Genomic DNA, 24,417 nt, shown 5'->3' on the forward strand with positions numbered 1-24,417 from the left:
TAACTAAACAACTCTTTGGCCAACAGCTGAGACCAGTTTCATTTGTGCATATTTTGGACTCCTCTGTGCCCCCTTATTACAGATGCAAGTCTTGACCAACTGTGGAGTTGTCCGGGTCCGGTCATTGGACCTGAAGTTGGGCCAAAGGGTCTGTGCACACGGTGCGGATTTGCAGCAGTTTTCAATGAGTTTATAGTACCATGTAAATCTATGGACAACAAAATCCGCCGTGCACATGCTGCGGAAAATACTGTGCAGAAACGCTGCGTTGTATTTTCCACAGCATGTCAATTCTTTGTGCGGATTCTGCAGCGCTTTACACCTGTTCCTTTATATAAATCTGCAGGTGTAAAACCGCAGGTGAAATCCGCACAAAAAAACATGGGAAATCCGCAGTTAATCTGCAGGTAAAACGCAGGGCGTTTTACCTGCGGATTTTTCAAGAACGGTGCAGAAAAATCTGCACACGAATCAGCAACGTTAGCACATAGCCAAAACGTGCATTTGCAAGTGTAACGCTCATATGAAACTGGCCCAGATGAAAGTTGGCTCATGAGTTGTTTATGGTGGTGTTTGGATTCTCCCTGACAGCAGATACTGGGGCGCAGAAGGATTGGGAATGTTGGATTCCAACTGCTGATGCATTAATCCTATGGGAAATAAATTGCCCCCAGAACACCTGACACCACCCCCACTGGAAACATATGAACATGGAGAAAGTCTGCATCTATGGGGTCAGGGAGCTAGTTGTTGGGCCACCTTTAGGTCTGCGCTGCTTCGTCCACTTATACAACCTGTGAATTGATGCATTTTCAGTTAATGTCTATTTTTCTTGCAATTTGTTTGATCACAACACACGACCCGCCTGTAAATCACAACATCACCTGTCAGTGGTGAAACTAGAAGCTTGTGGACCCCAATGCAAAATCTTCCACAGGACCCCCAGCTACCACAGAGCTTTAATAGTGATGGTCTTTTCCTATGGTGAATTGTGACCTTTTGGGCCCTCTAGTCTCCAGGCCCCGGGTGCGATTGCAAACCCTACACTTTTTATAGTGAAGCCCCTGTCTCCTGTCATCCTACAGAAAAATAAACCTCAAGGTCCCTTTAATATAACTCTTTGAAGTTGGAATCGTGGAGATGGGGCTGAAGCCTGCAGAGATGTCTCCATGCACTTCCTTGTTAGTCAGCAGAGGAGAGGCTGAACTTGAGCATTGAGGGATCACATTGTGGATGTTCTGGTTTGTCCTGGGCTCTGCTCAGCATTATTGCACTCATGTGCTTTTGGTGTTCCCTTCTCATTAGCTTCAGAGTCAGCAGCGTGATGTGATCACATAGGAGATTTCACAGATCACACAGGGGAAGGCTGCGATACAGGAGAATATACAGGAGAATAAGGTGGGTTCTCTGGATGATGTGCTGGCTTCTTGTAGTAGAGCAGAATTTGTCATTTGTTTGGGGGTCCGCATTGTTTTGCAAAGAAATAACCTGACCAGAAGTTTAGTATCTTGTGTTGTGACTTGGGAGACAATGTATCACTCTGTCTTGTCATGGATGTCTGGTGTCAGCTCAATCCCCCCATAATATCACTGTTAGCGAAGTGTCTGCCCCATACACAGTATTTGCTACAAAGTGCTCACTTTTGTTTGTTTTGTTGTTTTTTTTTCTTTGTTTGTTTTTTATTTAGTGGCAAACTTGTCATCTGCAACATTGTATCCAAAAGTGATAAAAAGTTTCTGCAGGCTTGCTGATTATTGGGCAGTACAATGCAGCCGTGTCTTTAAATGTAAGGGGATCGGGGGTCTTTGTACAAATAAAAAAAAACATGTTAAAATCTGTCTGCAAAATAGTGAGGAGTGCCTGAGAGCCAGAAGGGTTAAAACTGACAAAACTGGTAGGACGAGGCGAGGAGTTGGGCCGGTACCATGTCTGCTAATAAACACCATCACATCCACCCTTGTCGTGCACAGTGAATCACTTCTTCATTATTTCTTTGCAAGGTTCATATAGATTCATTAGCTGCAGGCTTTATCTGATGATGAAAGCAAGGCTTACACTGACGATGGCATCTCTCACTATGATTAGAGACCGGAGAGAAGATGATATTGTCCGCCCGATCTCAGCGTAACATTAGGAATGGGAAAGAAAGCGCTCATTCTGGTTGGATGTAAAGAAGTCCCTAAAGAAGTAGTCTAGAGCGCCCCCCATAGCAGCAGTCTGGGTGTGTAGTCTGGAGCCCCCTATAACAGCAGTCTGCATGTGTAGTGTGGAGCCGCCTATAACAGCAGTCTGGATGTGTAGTCTGGAGCCCCCTATAACAGCAGTCTAGAGGTGTAGTCTGAGCCCCCTATAACAGCAGTCTGGATGTGCAGTCTGGAGCCCCCTATAACAGCAGTCTGGGTGTGTAGTCTGGAGCCCCCTATAACAGCAGTCTGGATGTGCAGTCTGGAGCCCCCTATAACAGCAGTCTGGATGTGTAGTCTGGAGCCCCCTATAACAGCAGTCTGGAGGTGTAGTCTGGAGCCCCCTATAACAGCAGTCTGGATGTGTAGTCTGGAGCCCCCCCTATAACAGCAGTCTGGAGGTGTAGTCTGGAGCCCCCTATAACAGCAGTCTGGATGTGCAGTCTGGAGCCCCCCCTATAACAGCAGTCTGGAGGTGTAGTCTGGAGCCCCCTGTAACAGCAGTCTGGAGGTGTATTCTGGAGCCCCCTATAACAGCAGTCTGGATGTGCAGTCTGGAGCCCCCTATAACAGCAGTCTGGGTGTGTAGTCTGGAGCCCCCCTATAACAGCAGTCTGGAGGTGTAGTCTGGAGCCCCCCTATAACAGCAGTCTGGATGTGCAGTCTGGAGCCCCCTAGGACAGCAGTCTGGATGTGCAGTCTGGAGCCCCCTATAACAGCAGTCTAGAGGTGTAGTCTGGAGCCCCCTATAACAGCAGTTTGGGTGTGCAGTCTGGAGCCCCCTATAACAGCAGTCTGGATGTGTAGTCTGGAGCCCCCTATAACAGCAGTCTGGAGGTGTAGTCTGGAGCCCCCTATAACAGCAGTCTGGATGTGTAGTCTGGAGCCCCCCTATAACAGCAGTCTGGATGTGCAGTCTGGAGCCCCCTATAACAGCAGTCTGGATGTGCAGTCTGGAGCCCCCTATAACAGCAGTCTAGAGGTGTAGTCTGAGCCCCCTATAACAGCAGTTTGGGTGTGCAGTCTGGAGCCCCCTATAACAGCAGTCTGGATGTGTAGTCTGGAGCCCCCTATAACAGCAGTCTGGATGTGTAGTCTGGAGCCCCCTATAACAGCAGTCTGGATGTGTAGTCTGGAGCCCCCTATAACAGCAGTCTGGATGTGTAGTCTGGAGCCCCCTATAACAGCAGTCTGGATGTGTAGTCTGGAGCCCCCTGTAACAGCAGTCTGGAGGTATATTCTGGAGCCCCCTATAACAGCAGTCTGGATGTGCAGTCTGGAGCCCCCTATAACAGCAGTCTGGGTGTGTAGTCTGGAGCCCCCCTATAACAGCAGTCTGGAGGTGTAGTCTGGAGCCCCCCTATAACAGCAGTCTGGATGTGCAGTCTGGAGCCCCCTATAACAGCAGTCTGGATGTGCAGTCTGGAGCCCCCTATAACAGCAGTCTAGAGGTGTAGTCTGGAGCCCCCTATAACAGCAGTTTGGGTGTGCAGTCTGGAGCCCCCTATAACAGCAGTCTGGATGTGTAGTCTGGAGCCCCCTATAACAGCAGTCTGGAGGTGTAGTCTGGAGCCCCCTATAACAGCAGTCTGGATGTGTAGTCTGGAGCCCCCCTATAACAGCAGTCTGGATGTGTAGTCTGGAGCCCCCCTATAACAGCAGTCTGGATGTGCAGTCTGGAGCCCCCCTATAACAGCAGTCTGGATGTGTAGTCTGGAGCCCCCTATAACAGCAGTCTGGATGTGTAGTCTGGAGCCCCCTATAACCCTATAACAGCACTTTGGATGTGTAGTCTGGAGCCCCCTATAACAGCAGTCTGGATGTGTAGTCTGGAGCCCCCTATAACCCTATAACAGCAGTCTAGAGGTGTAGTCTGGAGCCCCCTATAACAGCAGTCTGGGTGTGTAGTCTGGAGCCCCCTATAACAGCAGTCTGGATGTGTAGTCTGGAGCCCCCCTATAACAGCAGTCTGGATGTGTAGTCTGGAGCCCCCTATAACCCTATAACAGCAGTCTAGAGGTGTAGTCTGGAGCCCCCTATAACAGCAGTCTGGGTGTGTAGTCTGGAGCCCCCTATAACAGCAGTCTGGATGTGTAGTCTGGAGCCCCCCTATAACAGCAGTCTGGATGTGCAGTCTGGAGCCCCCCTATAACAGCAGTCTGGATGTGCAGTCTGGAGCCCCCCTATAACAGCAGTCTGGATGTGTAGTCTGGAGCCCCCCTATAACAGCAGTCTTGATGTGCAGTCTGGAGCCCCCCTATAACAGCAGTCTGGATGTGCAGTCTGGAGCCCCCCTATAACAGCAGTCTGGATGTGCAGTCTGGAGCCCCCCTATAACAGCAGTCTGGATGTGCAGTCTGGAGCCCCCCTATAACAGCAGTCTGGATGTGCAGTCTCGAGCCCCCTATAACAGCAGTCTGGATGTGTAGTCTGGAGCCCCCTATAACCCTATAACAGCACTTTGGAGGTGTAGTCTGGAGCCCCCTATAACAGCAGTCTGGATGTGTAGTCTGGAGCCCCCTATAACAGCAGCCTGGATGTGTAGTCTGGAGCCCCCTATAACAGCAGTCTGGATGTGCAGTCTGGAGCCCCCTATAACAGCACTTTGGATGTGTAGTCTGGAGTCCCCTATAACAGCAGTCTGGAGGTGGTCTGGAGCCCCCTATAACAGCAGTCTGGAGGTGTAGTCTGGAGCCCCCTATAACAGCAGTCTGGAGGTGTAGTCTGGAGCCCCCTATAACAGCAGTCTGGATGTGCAGTCTGGAGCCCCCCTATAACAGCAGTCTGGGTGTGTAGTCTGGAGCCCCCTATAGCAGCAGTCTGGATGTGTAGTCTGGAGCCCCCTGTAGCAGCAGTCTGGAGGTGTAGTCTGGAGCCCCCTATAACAGCAGTCTGGGTGTGTAGTCTGGAGCCCCCCTATAACAGCAGTCTGGAGGTGTAGTCTGGAGCCCCCTATAACAGCAGTCTGGATGTGCAGTCTGGAGCCCCCTATAGCAGCAGTCTGGAGGTGTAGTCTGGAGCCCCCTATAGCAGCAGTCTGGAGGTGTAGTCTGGAGCCCCCTGTAACAACAGTCTGGATGTGTAGTCTGGAGCCCCCCTATAACAGCAGTCTGAAAAAGAAACTCACATTAGATGGCGCTTCCTGTTTTGATGTCTCAGAGGTAAAGAATATTGAAAAGCCGCCATATGGTGACCCTGGGGTGTCGCCTTGTTGGCCCAACACCAAATAATGGTATATGTCGCGGTACGGAGCCCTGCCGCGTCCCGTCACCATTTTCTCCACATGGGAGTAATGAACATGAACAGGGATCCTGGGAGGTTACAGGAAATATCCGTGGCCACCGATCGTCCCCCCTGTGGAGCTGTGAGTTTGGTGGTCCGCGTGGATGGTATAATATACGTTTATTTGCATGGACTATGACACGTTTGAACCTCAGCACGGGGTCTTCTTCAGCCTTAGTCCCTCCGCTCTGTGTTATACAGCCACGGGCTGAGACTCACTGGAATTGAGATGTTAACTATTAACAGCAATACTAGACTGTTCCAGTACAAGCAATTTTTAGTTAGTCCTATAAAAACTACAGTAAAAAGTAGAAAAAAAAAGTTTAAATGTGTTAAAATAAAAAAGATGGCTGTGTGCCTCCTCTAAAAGTAAATAAAAAAAATAAATCATAATTGGTATCTCAGCATCCGTAAACCTGATCTATCAAAATATATCATTATTTAACCAATAAACTAAAGAACTAAAACTTCCAAAAATGACACAATTGCCAATTTTTATGATTATTTTTTTAATTTTTTTGCTCCATCCCATAAATACTGCAAAAAAAGCAATACAAATGTGATATGAATAATTACTGCTGATGGCAAAAAAAAAAGGCTTGTACAGTTCCATGGATGGAAAAGCTAAAGGTAACAGGTCTCCAAAAGTGGTGACACAAACCATTTTTTTTTTTTTTTTTTTTTTACAAACTTCAGAATAGTTTAAGACGCTAAAATATTGGCGAGACCTTTACGTTTGGTATTTCTAGAATCGTACTTTTCTGAAGAATCTTGCTCCCCGCTTATTATTACTGCACAGCAAATGCCATAAAAGTAAAAAATTATTGGCAACAGTTCAGAGTTATTTCATTACACTTGGAATGTTTTTTTTTTTTCTAATATTGCAATTCATTGTATGGTAACATGAATCTAGTCATTGAAAACTTCAACTCTGCCCACAAAATAGCAGAATCTCATATGAGTATGTCAGAACCAAAATAAAAAATGGTTGTATCACTAAGGGGTTAAACTATTAACCAGTGTGGGAAAACTACAGCATAGAACAGATTCTGCGCTGGAGGACTCCACGCAACCACTTTTTACATCGTCTACCATTGATTAAAATGTGTAGTACTGTATGTTTCCTGTAGTGGCCGCTGTGTGAAATGTGTGCACTGCCTGCTGCGATTACATGATCTGATGGTTAGCATATCTGAGAAAAGAGAGTATCAAGTGCTAAAGTTGCAAATATTGAATTTTATTAGATATCGCAATAACAAAAGTCACAATAACACAATAAATAAGAACTCCCAAGACAGTACACAATAGGTAAGGGTCACCTTTCCATAGTAGCAAAAGATAAAGTGCCAGTGCATAATTCCACATTCATTAGTAGCCAAACCATAGAAGTAACCAACCATGAGTGAAATACACCATGTAATGTCTAACAACAAATGAGGAATGGCTTACCAGGATAGTGACAACCAACTGGTGGTGACCCCTAATAGGATGTGGACCCCAACGCGCGTTTCGCTGGCTGGAACGCCACTTTATCAAGGGTATAAAGCATGCTGCACACTGATGACACATGGATGACATCCTTATGTCATCAGCGTGACATGTACTGGCACCTGGGAAGCAGCAGTACAGTTCACACTGTTCCCAGGTGAAAACATCTCTGATCATTGTCATCTACTCTCCCTGATATCAGTGCGACCAGTTGACAATGATGGGAGTTCTATTCAGCACCCGCTGTGTGCATCCTGTGTAAAATAAAGAATTAATTAAAAAAAAAAATTAGCGTGGGCTCCCTTGTAATTTTGCTAACCAGCAGAGGAAAAGCCCACGGCTGGGGATGATGTTAATATTCTGGGAAAGGGCACAATATCTTAAAAGGTTCTCAGGCTATTAATAATAAGCTCACAGCTGTTTACTTAGCCTTTACTGGTTTAGTTTACAGTGGGACACCAGAAAAAAACATGATGTGTGGTCCCCGTATAAGATCTAACCAGCAAAGGCTAAACAGACAGCTGTAGGTTGATATTAGCCTGGGAAGGGGCCAGAAATATTGCCCCCCCTCCGAGGCTAATAACATCACCTTCAGAAGCCCCAGAAATGGCACATTCATAAGATGCACCAAATCTGGCACTTAGCCTCGCTCTTCCCACTTGCCCTGGTGCGGTGGCAAGTGGAGTGATAGAGTTGGGGTTGATGTCAGCTTTGTATTGTCAGCTGACATCAAACCCAGGGGGTTAGTAGTGGAGAGGCACCTACAAGTCACTGACGGCTGTTCCCACGCTCAGTGTTGCTAGTGGTGATCTCATTAGGGTCACTGCAGTTCATTGGGCCACTCACAATGAGCTGGACTTGGAACCTCAGATTCAGTGACCTGCGGTAACCTCAATGACGTCACTGAGCTGATCGTCATATCACAGCTTCAGTGTCTCCTGGATATCAGGCTGAACGGTCGCATCATGTCACCATTCAGCAAGGCATCCTGATGAAGCAGAGATGGATTACAGAATGGGACAAATGGATTATGGTTGGACAGGGGAGGAATATGTTTTTTCTTTCAATTTTTAAATTACACTGTAATATATAGGGAAAGGGGTCGGGGACGTATTTATTTCAAATAAAGGATTTTATTCTTGCTGTGTTTTTTTTTTTTTCAAAACCTACTTGGGGTTAGTAATGGGAATGTCTTATAGATGCCTCTTCATTACAAACCACTGAGCTTGATGTTAGCGGACATCACCCCCAACCCTATTAACCCACTTGCCACCCCACTTAGTGGAAGCTAAGCTCCAGAATTGGCTCATGTTATGGATGTGCCATTTCTGGGATGACTGAGAGCTGATGTTATTAGTCTGGGAGGGGGCCAATATCCTTGGCCCTTTACCAGGCTATTAATATCAGCCTGCAGCTTTCTGTTTAGCCTTTGCTGGTTTTTGATTATAGGGGGAACCCTACATCAATTTATTTTGGAGGATCTCCCCTATAAAAACCAGTAAAGGCTAAACAAACATCTGTGAGCTGATATTAGCCTGGGAACATTTATGGCTATTAACATCAGCCCCCAGGGGTCGGCTTTCCCTCATGCTTTTATTATTATTATTATTGTTGTTATTATTATTTTACACACTATGTACACAGTGGGTGCAGAGTCCAACTCCCATCATTGTCACCTTGCGGCGCTTATCGCAGGGAGACCAGGCAACAATGATGAGAGCTGCCTTCAGCACCTGGCACCTGGGATCAGCGTGAACTGTACTGCTTTTCCCAGGCGCCGGTACATGTAACGCTGATGTAACACACGGAAAGCAAACGGATACACGGATGTCACATACGGTTGGCACACAGACCATGGATATTTTTCCCAGGAATCACCAGGACGGGTGAAGAGCCTAAGGGCAAGTCTGCATGGAGTCTTTACATTCTCCCAGTGTTTGTGTACATTTACAGGCTCTCCATCTGCCCTGGTGTTTGACTGAGGGCCACCACAGTACAGCGCTATGGAATATGTTGGTGCCATAGCAGAAATGAGGGCTGTTGGCAGATTCTTAGAAACAATGCAGGAAAAGCTCCATTTTCCTAGGGGCCCTGATGTGATGTCCTCGTGCTACGAATCCGTCATGAATTATCCAGAGCGCGGCGTATAATTACCGCCAAGCACGAAGCTCGTCCCTTATAATGACATGCGTTGTGTAAGACGCTGCCGCCTGTATGCTCGTCACCGCTGACGGCTGATTGTGAACATGGCTGATGTTTCACGCTTACAATTAAAAGTCCATCTGCTCAGAGCTATTTGTGGCACAGGTTCATGTCGGGATCTAATCATCCAGGGGACGAGCCTGCAAAGCTGCCGGGCCGACTCCAGATCTGACGGCCTTTGCTGAATGTGGTTATCTCGTTGTTACCTGCGGCTTCAGTTCGGCACCAACTTATTTCTTTTTTTAATTAAGCACTTGTATTTTTCACAAAATAATGAATTATTTTTAATGGGATTTTATTATGAATTTTGAACTATTTGTCTTCTTCATCCTGTAGGTATGGAATGATGGCCGACAAGATAGTTGGTCTACATGCTTTTGTCTCCTTAACCGTGAAAGATCGCAGCTATATAAACTCACCATTGTGACCAATAAAACACCTTAGAGCTAAATACACACATTTTTTTTGCTCTTGTAGGATATGTATTCTCATTAGAGGGGTCCTGCCACGACTTCCACTGACTCCTGAGCCCTAAAGTACAGGCCCTGGTCACCAGCCTCAGCGCTGACGATCTGCCAATTATTTCCTACAAAAAATCAACCACCTCTGTCAGGATATTTCTGCACAATCCTCTTAGAGCCTGGATCCCCTTCACTCCCGCATCTATCACTTTCCATCTTTGAGGCTGTCACAGAAGAAGTGACCCGGCTCTTTGCTTCTTCTCGCCCTACAACCTGCACCAATGACCCTATTCCCTCACATCTCCTCCAGTCCCTCTCCCCAGCTGTCATCACCTAACTATAAAATATTTTACCTCTGGATCATTCATGCATATATACAGATCCTGGCTGATGACCGGATCATACATGTACATATACAGATCCTGACTGATGACGGTCATACATGTACATATACAGATCCTGGTTGATGACCGGATCATACATGTACATATACAGATCCTGGCTGATGACAGTCACACATGTACTTATACAGATACTGACTGATGACGGTCATACATGTACATATACAGATACTGGCTGATGACGGTCATACATGTACATATACAGATACTGGCTGATCATGGTCATACATGTACATATACAAATCCTGACTGATGACGGTCATACATGTACATATACAGATACTGACTGATGACGGTCATACATGTACTTATACAGATACTGACTGATGATGTTCATACATGTACATATACAGATACTGGCTAATCATGGTCATACATGTACATATACAGATCCTGACTGATGACGGTCATACATGTGCATATACAGATACTGGCTGATGACGGATCATACATGTACATATACAGATCCTGACTGATGACGGTCATACATGTGCATATACAGATACTGGCTGATGACGGATCATACATGTACATATACAGATCCTGACTGATGACGGTCATACATGTGCATATACAGATACTGGCTGATGACGGATCATACATGTACATATACAGATCCTGGCTGATGACGGTCATACATGTACATATACAGGTCCTGGCTGATGACGGTCATACATGTACATATTGTACACAGATATTGGCTGATGACCGGATCATACATGTACATATACAGATTCTGGCTGATCACGGTCATACATGTACATATACAGGTCCTGGCTGATGACGGTCATACATGTACATATTGTACACAGATATTGGCTGATGACCGGATCATACATGTACATATACAGATCCTGGCTGATGACCGGATCATACATGTACATATACAGATACAGGCTGATGACCGGATCATACATGTACATATACAGATCCTGGCTGATGACCGGATCATACATGTACATATACAGATACTGGCTGATGACCAGATCATACATGTACAAATCCTGGCTGATGACTGGATCATATGCAGCGCCCCAGAGTCCTGGTCGTTGCAGTACTGTGGCTCCGCCACTATGGGGAGCCATGGTGCGTCCAATGGCACTGAAGGAGTTCATCTGATCAGGTATCACAGACACCAATAGATTTCACAGCTGGGCCTCCGGGGGGAGCTAAGGGTTCTATTCATTAGGCCACTCCCCACCATAGTGGGTAAACTGGGGGTCAGGCAGGAAGTTAAAAAAGAAAGCTGACTGGATTGGACGAAGCAACACCTAGTGGCAGAGGGTGTTGTGGAGGAAGAGACAGTAGGGTCTCTGTCAGGGGTGGGATCCTGACAGAGGCTTGGCATTGAAAAGAACGTAACGGGTCCGCGCCAGCTCCGGGAAGCGGCGGGACCCAAGAAAGGACTAGAAGCGAGATAGATTGTGCTGAGTGAGAAACGAGATCAAGCAATAGGAGAATACCAGTAGGGGTCGTGCTGTAAGACTGGAGCAACACCCTACTGAGGCGCACTACCGGCGGCCGGAACGCCGAGGGAGTATTTCATTAGACAGCTTCAAGCAATACTCTAAACAGCGGCAGGACAGTCAGTCTCAGGCGGGCTGTCTCACCTAAATCACCTATGAAGTCTTGGGAGGCAATTGCGGGAGAGGGGCGTCTCTAGGGTCCCGGAAGAACTCCAGGCCTACCTGACAAACGGGTGCCGTTCTAACTGTAACATCAGGAAGGGACGGAAGATTAGCAGAAGACCAGTTAATCGAGTTGTGAGGGAACACGAGAAACAGACACAACGGTTGTGGGGTACTTTCCGTAAGCATAGCAGGGAAGGACTACAACACATAGCGCTAAGAAGGAAGGCACCGATTTCCACCTGTGAAGTGAACTCTGGAGGTGCCATTGGACCGGCCGGACTTGCGCAGCCTGGTGAACCGTATTCTGGACTGAGGACTCAGAGATCTCCAGTAAAGAGGTAAAGAGACTGCAACCTGGTGTCCTCATTATTTACCGCGACCTGCACCACCAACATCCACACCTATCATTCACTGTGTGCCCCACGGCAGGGTCACGGGCCGGGGCCTAGCCGCCGTGACAACCCCAGAAGCAGAGACTCAGAGGCCCGGTACCGGGTACCCCTCGGCCCTGCGGCAGTGGGGGCGCTACACATACATGTACATATACAAATACTGGCAAGTGTCCGGATCATACATGTACATATACAGATCCTGGCTGATTCATAGTTATTAAGGTTGAAGGAAGACTTTAAGTCCATCTAGTTCAACCCATAGCCTAACCTAACATGCCCTAACATGTTGATCCAGAGGAAGGCAAAAAAAAAACCCATGTGGCAAATAGTAAGCTCCACATTGGGGAAAATAATTGCTTCCCGACTCCACATACGGCAATCAGACTAGTTCCCTGGATCAATGCCCTATCAAGGAATCTAGTGTATATACCCTGTAACATTATACTTTTCCAGAAAGGCATCCAGTCCCCTCTTAAATTGAAGAAATGACTCACTCATTACATCATCATACGGCAGAGAGTTCCATAGTATCACTGCTCTAAAGGCCCCGTCACACACAGCGACGCTGCAGCGATACAGACAACGATGCTGATCGCTGCAGCGTCGCTGTGTGGTCGCTGGGGAGCTGTCACACAGACGGCTCTCTCCAGCGACCAACGATCAGGGGAACGACTTCGGCATCGTTGAAACTGTCTTCAACGATGCCGAAGTCCCCCTGCAGCACCCGGGTAACCAGGGTAAACATCGGGTTACTAAGTGCAGGGCCGCGCTTAGTAACCCGATGTTTACCCTGGTTACCAAAAAAAACAAACAGTACATACTCACCATCTGTTGCCCGTCAGGTCCCTTGCCGTCTGCTTCCTGCTCTGACTGAGCCGCCGTACAGTGAGAGCAGAGTGCAGCGGTGACGTCACTGCTGTGCTGTGCTCTCACTGTACGGCCGGATCTCAGTCAGAGCAGGAAGCAGACGGCAAGGGACCTGACGGGCATCAGATGGTGAGTATGTACGGTTTGGTTTTTTTTACATTTACGCTGGTAACCAGGGTAAACATCGGGTTACTAAGCGCAGCCCTGCGCTTAGTAACCCGATGTTTACCCTGGTTACCAGTGAAGACATCGCTGGATCGGTGTCACACACACCGATTCAGCGATGTCAGCGGGACCTCAACGACCAAAAAAAGGTCCAGGCCATTCCGACACGACCAGCGATCTCGCAGCAGGGGCCTGATCGCTGGTACGTGTCACACATAGCAAGATCGCTACTGAGGTCGCTGTTGCGTCACAAAACTTGTGACTCAGCAGCAATCTCGCTAGCGATCTCGCTATGTGAGACGGGGCCTTTACAGTAAAGAATCCGCGTCTGTTATTATGCTTAAACCTTTTTTCCTCCAGACGTAGAGGATGCCCCCTTGTCCCTGTCTCAGGTCTATGATTAAAAAGATCATCAGAAAGGTCTTTGTACTGTCCCCTCATATATTTATACATTAACATAAGATCACCCCTTAGTCTTCGTTTTTACAAACTAAATAGCCCCAAGTGTAATAACCTATCTTGGTATTGCAGACCCCCCAGTCCTCTAATAACCTTGGTTGCTCTTCTCTGCACCCGCTCTAGTTCAGTTATGTCTTTCTTATACAACGGAGACCAGAACTGTGCACAGTGTTCTAAGTGTGGTCGAACTAGTGACTTGTAGAGAGGTAAAATTATGTTCTCCTCATGAGCATCTATTCCTCTTTTAATGCATCCCATTATTTTATTTGCCTTTGTAGCAGCTGCCTGACACTGGCCACTGAATATGAGTTTGTCATCCACCCATACACCCAGGTCTTTTTCATTGACGGTTTTGCCCAGAATTTTAGAATTAAGCACATAGTTATACATCTTATTACTTCTACCCAACTGCATGACCTTACATTTATCCCCATTAAAGCTCATTTGCCATTTATCAGCCCAAGCTTCTAGTTTACATAAATCATCCTGTAATATAAAATTGTCCTCCTCTGTATTGATTACCCTGCAGAGTTTAGTGTCATCTGCAAATATTGAAATTCTACTCTGAATGCCCCCCTACAAGGTCATTAATAAATATGTTAAAAAGAAGAGGGCCCAATACTGACCCCTGTGGTACCCCACTGCTAACCGCAACCCAGTTCGAGTGTGCTCCATTAATAACCACCCTTTGTTTCCTATCCCTGAGCCAGCTCTCAACCCACTTGCACATATTTTCCCCTATCCCCATTATTCTCATTTTATGTATCAACCTTTTGTGTGGCACCGTATCAAAAGCTTTTGAAAAGTCCATATACACTACATCTACTGGGTTCCCTTGGTCCAGTCCGGAACTTACCTCTTCATAGAAGCTGATCAAATTAGTCTGACATGAACGGTCCCTAGTAAACCCGTGCTGATACTGGGTCATGAGGTTATTCCTCTTCAGATACTCCAGCATAGCATCCCTTAGAATGCCCTCCAGGATTTTACCCACAGTAGAGGTTAAGCTTACTGGCCTATAATTACCGAGTTCAGTTTTTGTTCCCTTTTTAAATATTGGCACCACATTTGCTATACGCCAGTCTTGTGGTACAGACCCTGTTATTATGGAGTCTTTAAAGATTAAAAATAATGGTCTATCAATGACTGTACTTAATTCCTGCAGTACTCGGGGGTGTATCTCATCCGGGCCCGGAGATTTGTCAATTTTAGTGATTTTTAGACGCCGCCGTACTTCCTGCTGGGTTAAGCAGGTGACATTTAATGGGGAATTTTTATCACTAGTCATTTTGTCTGCCATGGGATTTTCTTGTGTAAATACTGATGAAAAAAAGTCATTTAGCATATTGGCTTTTTCCTCATCCTCATCCACCATTTCACCCAGACTATTTTTAAGGGGCCAACACTGTCATTTTTTAGTTTCTTTCTATTTATGTAGTTAAAGAATATTTTGGGATTATTTTTCTCTCTCTGGCAATGAGTCTCTCTGTCTCAATCTTTGCTGCCTTGATTTGCTTTTTACAGAATTTATTTAATTTTTTTATGATGACTGATCATACATGTACATATACAGATCCTGGCTGATGACTGATCATACATGTACAGATCCTGGCTGATGACGGATCATACATGTACATATACAGATCCTGGCTGATGACTGATCATACATGTACATATACAGATCCTGGCTGATGACAGATCATACATGTACATATACAGATCCTGGCTGATGACAGATCATACATGTACAGATCCTGGCTGATGACGGATCATACATGTACATATACAGATCCTGGCTGATGACTGATCATACATGTACAGATCCTGGCTGATGACAGATCATACATGTACATATACAGATCCTGGCTGATGACAGATCATACATGTACATATACAGATCCTGGCTGATGACGGATCATACATGTACATATACAGATCCTGGCTGATGACTGATCATACATGTACAGATCCTGGCTGATGACGGATCATACATGTACATATACAGATCCTGGCTGATGACGGATCATACATGTACATATACAGATCCTGGCTGATGACAGATCATACATGTACATATACAGATCCTGGCTGATGACAGATCATACATGTACATATACAGATCCTGGCTGATGACAGATCATACATGTACAGATCCTGGCTGATGACGGATCATACATGTACATATACAGATCCTGGCTGATGACTGATCATACATGTACAGATCCTGGCTGATGACAGATCATACATGTACATATACAGATCCTGGCTGATGACTGATCATACATGTACAGATCCTGGCTGATGACAGATCATACATGTACATATACAGATCCTGGCTGATGACGGATCATACATGTACATATACAGATCCTGACTGATCATACATGTACAGATCCTGGCTGATGACGGATCATACATGTACATATACAGATCCTGGCTGATGACAGATCATACATGTACATATACAGATCCTGGCTGATGACAGATCATACATGTACAGATCCTGGCTGATGACGGATCATACATGTACATATACAGATCCTGGCTGATGACTGATCATGCATGTACAGATCCTGGCTGATGACGGATCATACATGTACATATACAGATCCTGGCTGATGACTGATCATACATGTACAGATCCTGGCTGATGACAGATCATACATGTACATATACAGATCCTGGCTGATGACGGATCATACATGTACATATACAGATCCTGGCTGATGACGGATCATACATGTACATATACAGATCCTGGCTGATGACAGATCATACATGTACATATACAGATCCTGGCTGATGACAGATCATACATGTACATATACAGATCCTGGCTGATGACAGATCATACATGTACTTATACAGATCCTGGCTGATGACTGATCATGCATGTACAGATCCTGGCTGATGACGGATCATACATGTATATATACAGATCCTGGCTGATGACTGATCATACATGTACAGATCCTGGCTGATGACAGATCATACATGTACATATTGTGATATATGTGGTGGTGTAGTGACCCCTGTGGCAGTTAGGGGGCGCTCTGTGCGCTCTGCGAGATATGCATGGAGGCGTATCTGTTGTGGTGATATTCGTGGTGAACCTGTGATCGGCAGTGTTGTGAATGGCCGATATGTGTCGCAGAGGGAGTCTGCGTAGTAAGGCTACGTTCACATTTGCGTTGTGCGCCGCAGCGTCGGCGCCGCAGCGCACAACGCAAACAAAAACGCGGCAAAACGCACGCTAAAACGCTGCGTTTTGCGCCGCATGCGTCGTTTTTGCCCGCAAGTTGGACGCAAAAAAAAAGCAACTTGAAGCGTTTCTTGCGTCCAACGCTTGCGGCCATGCGGCGCAAAACGCAGCACAACGCATGTCCATGCGCCCCCATGTTAAGTATAGGGGCGCATGACGCATGCGGCGCCGCTGCGGCGCCCGACGCTGCGGCGCTGACCGCAAATGTGAACGTAGCCTAAGTCTGATGTTTTGTGTTTATGCTGGGACCTGTAGTCCCTCAAGAGTTTCTGTAATGTGTATAGTTAAGTTTGGGTGACTTACTAGGCTAGTCATGAGAGACGGGAGGGTCAGACTAGCCACACATCCACACACACATCCAGGGGTGTGGTTTCAGGTATATAATGTGACCAGGATGTGGGTCACATGGGAGGTGTGTCCGGCAGGTCCTGTGTGGTTCCTGTGTGGAACCTGTGTATGGACCTGACCGGTGAAGGTGCTGGATTGGCCTGGGAATGACCAGGGTCCTGCAAGCACCTGGGAACGGTGCGGGATTGTCCTAGGAATGACTAGGGTCCCGGGGACTGTCCTAGGAATGACTAGGGTCCCGAATGGTGCTGGATTGGCCTAGGAATGACTAGGGTCCGGAGAGCACCTGAGAACGTGGACTAGGCCACTGGCGTGATCCTGGTAACCTGAGGTAACGGGTGGAGGACGGGGTCCAGGACCTAAGCTGATAGGTGGAGGACGGGGTCCAGGACCTAAGCTGACAGGTGGAGGACGGGGTCCAGGACCTGTTGTGACAGGTGGAGGACGGGGTCCAGGACCTAAGCCGATAGGTGGAGGACGGGGTCCAGGACCTAAGCTGATAGGTGGAGGACGGGGTCCAGGACCTGTGGTAACGAGGTGATGACCAGGATCTGCGGAGCCAGAGACTGTTCCTGTGTGGGGAAGCTGCAGTCCTTCGGTGAGGTCCGGACTGACTACTGTGTGCCGGACAGGCAAGTTGGGGACCCCCGTTAGGCAGCTTACCCAGAAGCGTGTTAACAGAGTGTGGGGAAGCTGGAGTCCTTCGGTGAGATCTGGACTGACTACTGTGTATTGACCAGGCGAGTTGGTGATCCCCGTTAGGCAGCTTACCCAAAGGCTGTTGGAAGAGTCGGCAAGGTGGAGCAGGAGCTCCCGTCAGGTACCAAAGAGACTGTTGGTGCCTGTTGTATTCTATGTAATGAACTGTGCTTAACCCGGTTTATGTGGCTTAATAAACCGTATGGACTGCTTTCTTTTATAAACCCGTGCTGTGTGCTTAAATATCGCGGTCAAGCGAGTGTCCCCCAACACTCTCAGTAAGAGAAACCTTACAATATACATATCCTGGCTGATGACGGATCATACATGTACATATACAGATCCTGGCTGATGACAGATCATACATGTACATATACAGATCCTGGCTGATGACGGATTATACATGTACATATACAGATCCTGGCTGATGACAGATCATACATGTACATATACAGATCCTGGCTGATGACAGATCATACATGTACATATACAGATCCTGGCTGATGACTGATCATGCATGTACAGATCCTGGCTGATGACGGATCATACATGTATATATACAGATCCTGGCTGATGACTGATCATACATGTACAGATCCTGGCTGATGATGGATCATACATGTACATATACAGATCCTGGCTGATGACGGATCATACATGTACATATACAGATCCTGGCTGATGACAGATCATACATGTACATATACAGATCCTGGCTGATGACAGATCATACATGTACTTATACAGATCCTGGCTGATGACTGATCATGCATGTACAGATCCTGGCTGATGACGGATCATACATGTATATATACAGATCCTGGCTGATGACTGATCATACATGTACAGATCCTGGCTGATGACAGATCATACATGTACATATACAGATCCTGGCTGATGACAGATCATACATGTACATATACAGATCCTGGCTGATGACAGATCATACATGTACAGATCCTGGCTGATGACAGATCATACATGTACATATACAGATCCTGGCTGATGACTGATCATACATGTACAGATCCTGGCTGATGACAGATCATACATGTACATATACAGATCCTGGCTGATGACTGATCATACATGTACAGATCCTGGCTGATGACAGATCATACATGTACATATACAGATCCTGGCTGATGACGGATCATACATGTACATATACAGATCCTGGCTGATGACGGATCATACATGTACATATACAGATCCTGGCTGATGACGGATCATACATGTACATATACAGATCCTGGCTGATGACAGATCATACATGTACATATACAGATCCTGGCTGATGACAGATCATACATGTACATATACAGATCCTGGCTGATGACAGATCATACATGTACAGATCCTGGCTGATGACAGATCATACATGTACATATACAGATCCTGGCTGATGACAGATCATACATGTACATATACAGATCCTGGCTGATGACTGATCATGCATGTACAGATCCTGGCTGATGACGGATCATACATGTACAGATCCTGGCTGATGATGGATCATACATGTACATATACAGATCCTGGCTGATGACGGATCATACATGTACATATACAGATCCTGGCTGATGACAGATCATACATGTACATATACAGATCCTGGCTGATGACAGATCATACATGTACTTATACAGATCCTGGCTGATGACTGATCATGCATGTACAGATCCTGGCTGATGACGGATCATACATGTATATATACAGATCCTGGCTGATGACTGATCATACATGTACAGATCCTGGCTGATGACAGATCATACATGTACATATACAGATCCTGGCTGATGACAGATCATACATGTACATATACAGATCCTGGCTGATGACAGATCATACATGTACAGATCCTGGCTGATGACAGATCATACATGTACATATACAGATCCTGGCTGATGACTGATCATACATGTACAGATCCTGGCTGATGACAGATCATACATGTACATATACAGATCCTGGCTGATGACTGATCATACATGTACAGATCCTGGCTGATGACAGATCATACATGTACATATACAGATCCTGGCTGATGACTGATCATACATGTACAGATCCTGGCTGATAACTGATCATACATGTACAGATCCTGGCTGATGACAGATCATACATGTACATATACAGATCCTGGCTGATGACGGATCATACATGTACATATACAGATCCTGGCTGATGACGGATCATACATGTACATATACAGATCCTGGCTGATGACGGATCATACATGTACATATACAGATCCTGGCTGATGACGGATCATACATGTACATATACAGATCCTGGCTGATGACGGATCATACATGTACATATACAGATCCTGGCTGATGACAGATCATACATGTACATATACAGATCCTGGTTGATGACAGATCATACATGTACAGATCCTGGCTGATGACAGATCATACATGTACATATACAGATCCTGGCTGATGACAGATCATACATGTACATATACAGATCCTGGCTGATGACTGATCATGCATGTACAGATCCTGGCTGATGACGGATCATACATGTACAGATCCTGGCTGATGACAGATCATACATGTACATATACAGATCCTGGCTGATGACAGATCATACATGTACATATACAGATCCTGGCTGATGACTGATCATACATGTACATATACAGATCCTGGCTGATGACTGATCATACATGTACATATACAGATCCTGGCTGATGACTGATCATACATATACAGATCCTGGCTGATGACGGATTTAGCTTTATATAACCCTCATTTATGATAATGCTGGCCAGACCGTACATGACGGCACATTCTATTGTATCTCCCTATTTCCTCATAGATTGTAGCAGATCATGACCCTCACTGCTCCTGTTACTGGTGAACTACTGTATGTTACTTTGTGATGTCTGTTTGTACATGTCCCCGCTTAATGCACAGAGCTGCGGAATATGTTGGTGCTATGGAAATAAATTTATTTCCCTGTTTTGCCACTGACTGTAATAGAGAAGGTGAAGAGAAATCCTATGATGTTTAAACAGTTTTTTTTTTTTTTTTAATTTCCAGGTGAAAGACTACGGCAATCATGGCTTCGGATGCCAGCCATATGCTTGAGGCGGCCCTGGAGCAGATGGATGACATCATAGCAGGTATGGGTGTGCTGTAGACATCATTCATTAGTTATACCAGTGTACAGAGATTATTCTCATATGCAGACCCCGGGGTCAGACTGACCCACCAGACTATCAGAGGAGGCATCGATGTGCCCAAAGCTGCAGAAGACATCCCAATGTTGACTAAAGTCAATTTCTTGTAAACATATTAGTGGCCCCTGTATTCTTCCTGACTTTTTACAGTGGTAACTAAGATCAGAGGGTCCTAAGCTACATGATAGGGGGATGCATCAATACTAGTGCAAGGGAAAGGCTAAGAAGCCAGCCACCTGATCCACTAGAAACCAGTGTGGCAATCAGCAGATTGCCAGGGATCCATGTCCAGAATCTGTTATCAGGTGATTCCCACAGGGGACATATTTAGTTTTCCTTTAAGCCGGGTTTCACAGATCTATGAAGCACAGACCATGCTTGGATTAGATGTTAAAAGACCCGATCCCACCACTGGTGTCCCACTATGACCCATCTTTATCATATGAGGCCGTTAGCGGAGGAAAGGAGACACAGCGGTCCGGCTGGGTGTTTGGATTCGAGCACGGTTCGTGTTTCCCGGATAGTTGAAGCCGGGCTTACAAGGCGATGGAGTCTTGTTCCTGTAAAGACCTGCAGCGTGCGGCCTCATTTATTGTGGAATTTTACCGGACGGCTCGGTCTGCCTGCGTGAAGCTCATTAGGTGGTATTACTTCTACTACACATTCACAGAAGCTGCCAAGTCAGCGAAGTGCGAGCCGTCCCAGAAAAGAAACATTAACCATTAGTTATTAGTTCAATCCTGTAACCTTCACATGACCGCAACCCTAAATAAACACCGCTAGGAGCAAACAAGGAGATAGAAAGTGCGTTCACCTCTGTGTTCCCCAATCGCAGGGACGTCTGATATTACAGGCCTGCAATAGTTGTGAATGGCCCTATACCAGAAGGAGAACAGGGCAGCCTAGCACGGGGCCCGACACGCTCCTATCAGCCCAAAAGACAAAAAAACTAATTGTACTGCCCAGTCTATAGAGAAGATAAAAGAATACCGTGGACTTCTTGTTGTAAGTTCATAAAGCGATCCTCCTCACTAGTCAGAGCGGCGGGGAAGTGATCCCATCATGAATACATTAGATTCTCAGCAGTGAGTCCTCTGTATTCATTGATCACATCTATTAGTCAAGAGGCAGGATATGTTTCTGGCGTGCGGCATGTCCTGGTTATATGCTGCCCTTGTACCTTGAAGATTTGCATTTATATTTTAATTAACTTCTTCCAGTCATTTAAAATCTGGTCTGAAAAACTTTTCTTTGGTCCTTCTCGTCCAGAGTCGTCTGCCTTTCCTTCTCTAGGCCAGACTCGTCCTTCTTTCTTTCTCTCCGCCAGACTCGTCCTTCTTTCCTTCTCTCTGCCAGACTCGTCCGCCTTTTCCTTCTCTCCGCCAGACTCGTCCGCCTTTTCCTTCTCTCCGTCAGACTCGTCCACCTTTTCTTTCTCTCCGCCAGACTTGTCCGCCTTTCCTTTTCTCTGTCAGAATTGTCTGCCTTGTCCTTCTCTCGGCCAGACTCGCCCGCCTTTTCCTTCTCTCCGTCACACTCGTCTGCCTTTTCCAACTCTCGGCCAGACTCGCCCGCCTTTTCCTTCTCTCGGCCAGACTTGTCCGCCTTTTCCTTCTCTCGGCCAGACTCGTCTACCTTTTCCTTCTCTCGGCCAGACTCGTCTACCTTTTCCTTCTCTCGGCCAGACTCGTCTACCTTTTCCTTCTCTCGGCCAGACTCGTCTACCTTTTCCTTCTCTCGGCCAGACTCATCTACCTTTTCCTTCTCTCGGCCAGACTCGCCCGCCTTTTCCATTTCTCGGCCAGACTTGTTCGCCTTTTTCTTCTCTCCTCCAGACTGGTCTGCCTTTTTCTTCTCTCCGCCAGACTCGTCTGCCTTTTTCTTCTCTCCGCCAGACTCTTCCGCCTTTTTCTTCTCTCCGCCAGACTGGTTCGCCTTTTTCTTCTCTCCGCCAGACTCGTCTGCCTTTTCCATCTCTCGGCCAGACTCGTCCGCCTTTTTCTTCTCTCCGCCAGACTGGTCCGCCTTTTTCTTCTGTCCACCAGACTGGTCCGCCTTTTTCTTCTCTCCTCCAGACTCGTCTGGCTGTCTTAGCACTCGGAGAGCAAAAAAATCGCTCATTGGAAATTTTATGTGCTGGATCCCCCTCATACAGAATAGAATGTGGGTCGATTCCGACAATGTTAGTCTGTTGTGAATAGGGGTCTTTAATTTAAAGGGGTTAATTCATCCTCTACTCATTATTACTTATTAATGTAAAAATGATGGACAGACCATCAGCAGATTTGGCTTTCAGTACCATCTTTATGCTGATGACACACAACTATACACGTCATCCCCTGACCTTACCCCCGCTGTACTACAGAACGCCACTGACTGTCTGTCCGCAGTCTCCAACATCATGTCCGCTCTCTATCTGAAACTCAACCTCTCCAAAACTGAACTTCTTCTGCTCCCACCATCTACTAACCTCCCTAAATCTGACATTTCCCTCTCCGTGGGTGGCACCATAATAACGCCCCGGCAGCAGGCGCGCTGTCTGGGTGTTATGTTTGACTCCGATGTCTCCTTCACATCCCATATACACTCTCTTGACCACTCGTGCCGCTTACACCTAAAGAACATCTCTAGAATCCGCCCTTTTCTCACTATGGAAACAACAAAAACCCTCACTGTCGCCCTGATCCACTCCCGCCTGGACTACTGCAACGCTCTATTACTTGACCTCCCCCTCACGCGACTTTCCCCTCTCCAGTCCATCCTTAATGCAGCAGCCAGGGTCGTCCATGTGGCTAATCATTACTCGGACGCGTCCGCTCTTCGCCAGTCGTTACACTGGCTGCCCATTCATTACAGGATACAATTCAAAGTACTTGTTCTCACCCACAAAGCTCTGCACAGTGCGGCACCCCCTTACATCTCCTCCCTCATTTCTGTCTATCGGCCTAGCCGACCGCTGCTCTCTGCAAACGACTTCCGACTAACCTCTGCACTAATCCGTACCTCCCACTCCTGACTCCAAGACAACTTCTCCCGTGCTGCGCCAATCCTCTGGAATGCTCTACCCCAAGATATTAGGACCATCCATAACTTGCATAGTTTTAGGCGCTCGCTCACGTTCACTAATCAAAGTCATTTTATGTTTGTGTGTAGCCCATTCACTATCTCCATCTATCCCCCACCCCCTGAAGATGGCTGGGCCCTCAATGTAAATACATCATTGTAAATACACACCTGTACTTTGTATCTCCCCACCTCATTGTAGATTGTAAGCTCTCACGAGCAGGGGCGGCTTATTGTGCTTTATTGTATTGCTAACGTTGTTACTTATGACTGTTGTGTTTGAAACTGTTAAATTGTAAAGCGCTGCGGAATATGTTGGCG

General features: G+C 46.5%; 1 protein-coding gene across 6 annotated transcripts in view; it reads left to right on the forward strand.

The window, feature by feature from the left end:
* Positions 1–1,174: 1,174 nt before the first annotated feature.
* The window catches only part of PPFIBP2 (PPFIB scaffold protein 2), a 149,511-nt gene continuing 126,268 nt past the window's right edge, over positions 1,175–24,417 (forward strand). For 2 of the 6 annotated variants that reach the window (XM_077286658.1, XM_077286657.1), the window contains exons 1-2: positions 1,188–1,398; positions 20,894–20,976. In XM_077286658.1, coding sequence (XP_077142773.1) covers positions 20,913–20,976 — 64 coding nt within the window. In that variant the 5' untranslated portion in view covers positions 1,188–1,398; positions 20,894–20,912. Of the gene's footprint in view, positions 1,399–20,893; positions 20,977–24,417 lie in introns of all 6 variants that reach the window. The other 4 variants (XM_077286661.1, XM_077286655.1, XM_077286656.1 and 1 more) reach the window with 4 other exon arrangements.

The sequence above is a fragment of the Ranitomeya variabilis genome, chromosome 2, assembly GCF_051348905.1.
Source record: "Ranitomeya variabilis isolate aRanVar5 chromosome 2, aRanVar5.hap1, whole genome shotgun sequence".
Classification (NCBI taxonomy): Eukaryota; Metazoa; Chordata; class Amphibia; order Anura; family Dendrobatidae; genus Ranitomeya; species Ranitomeya variabilis.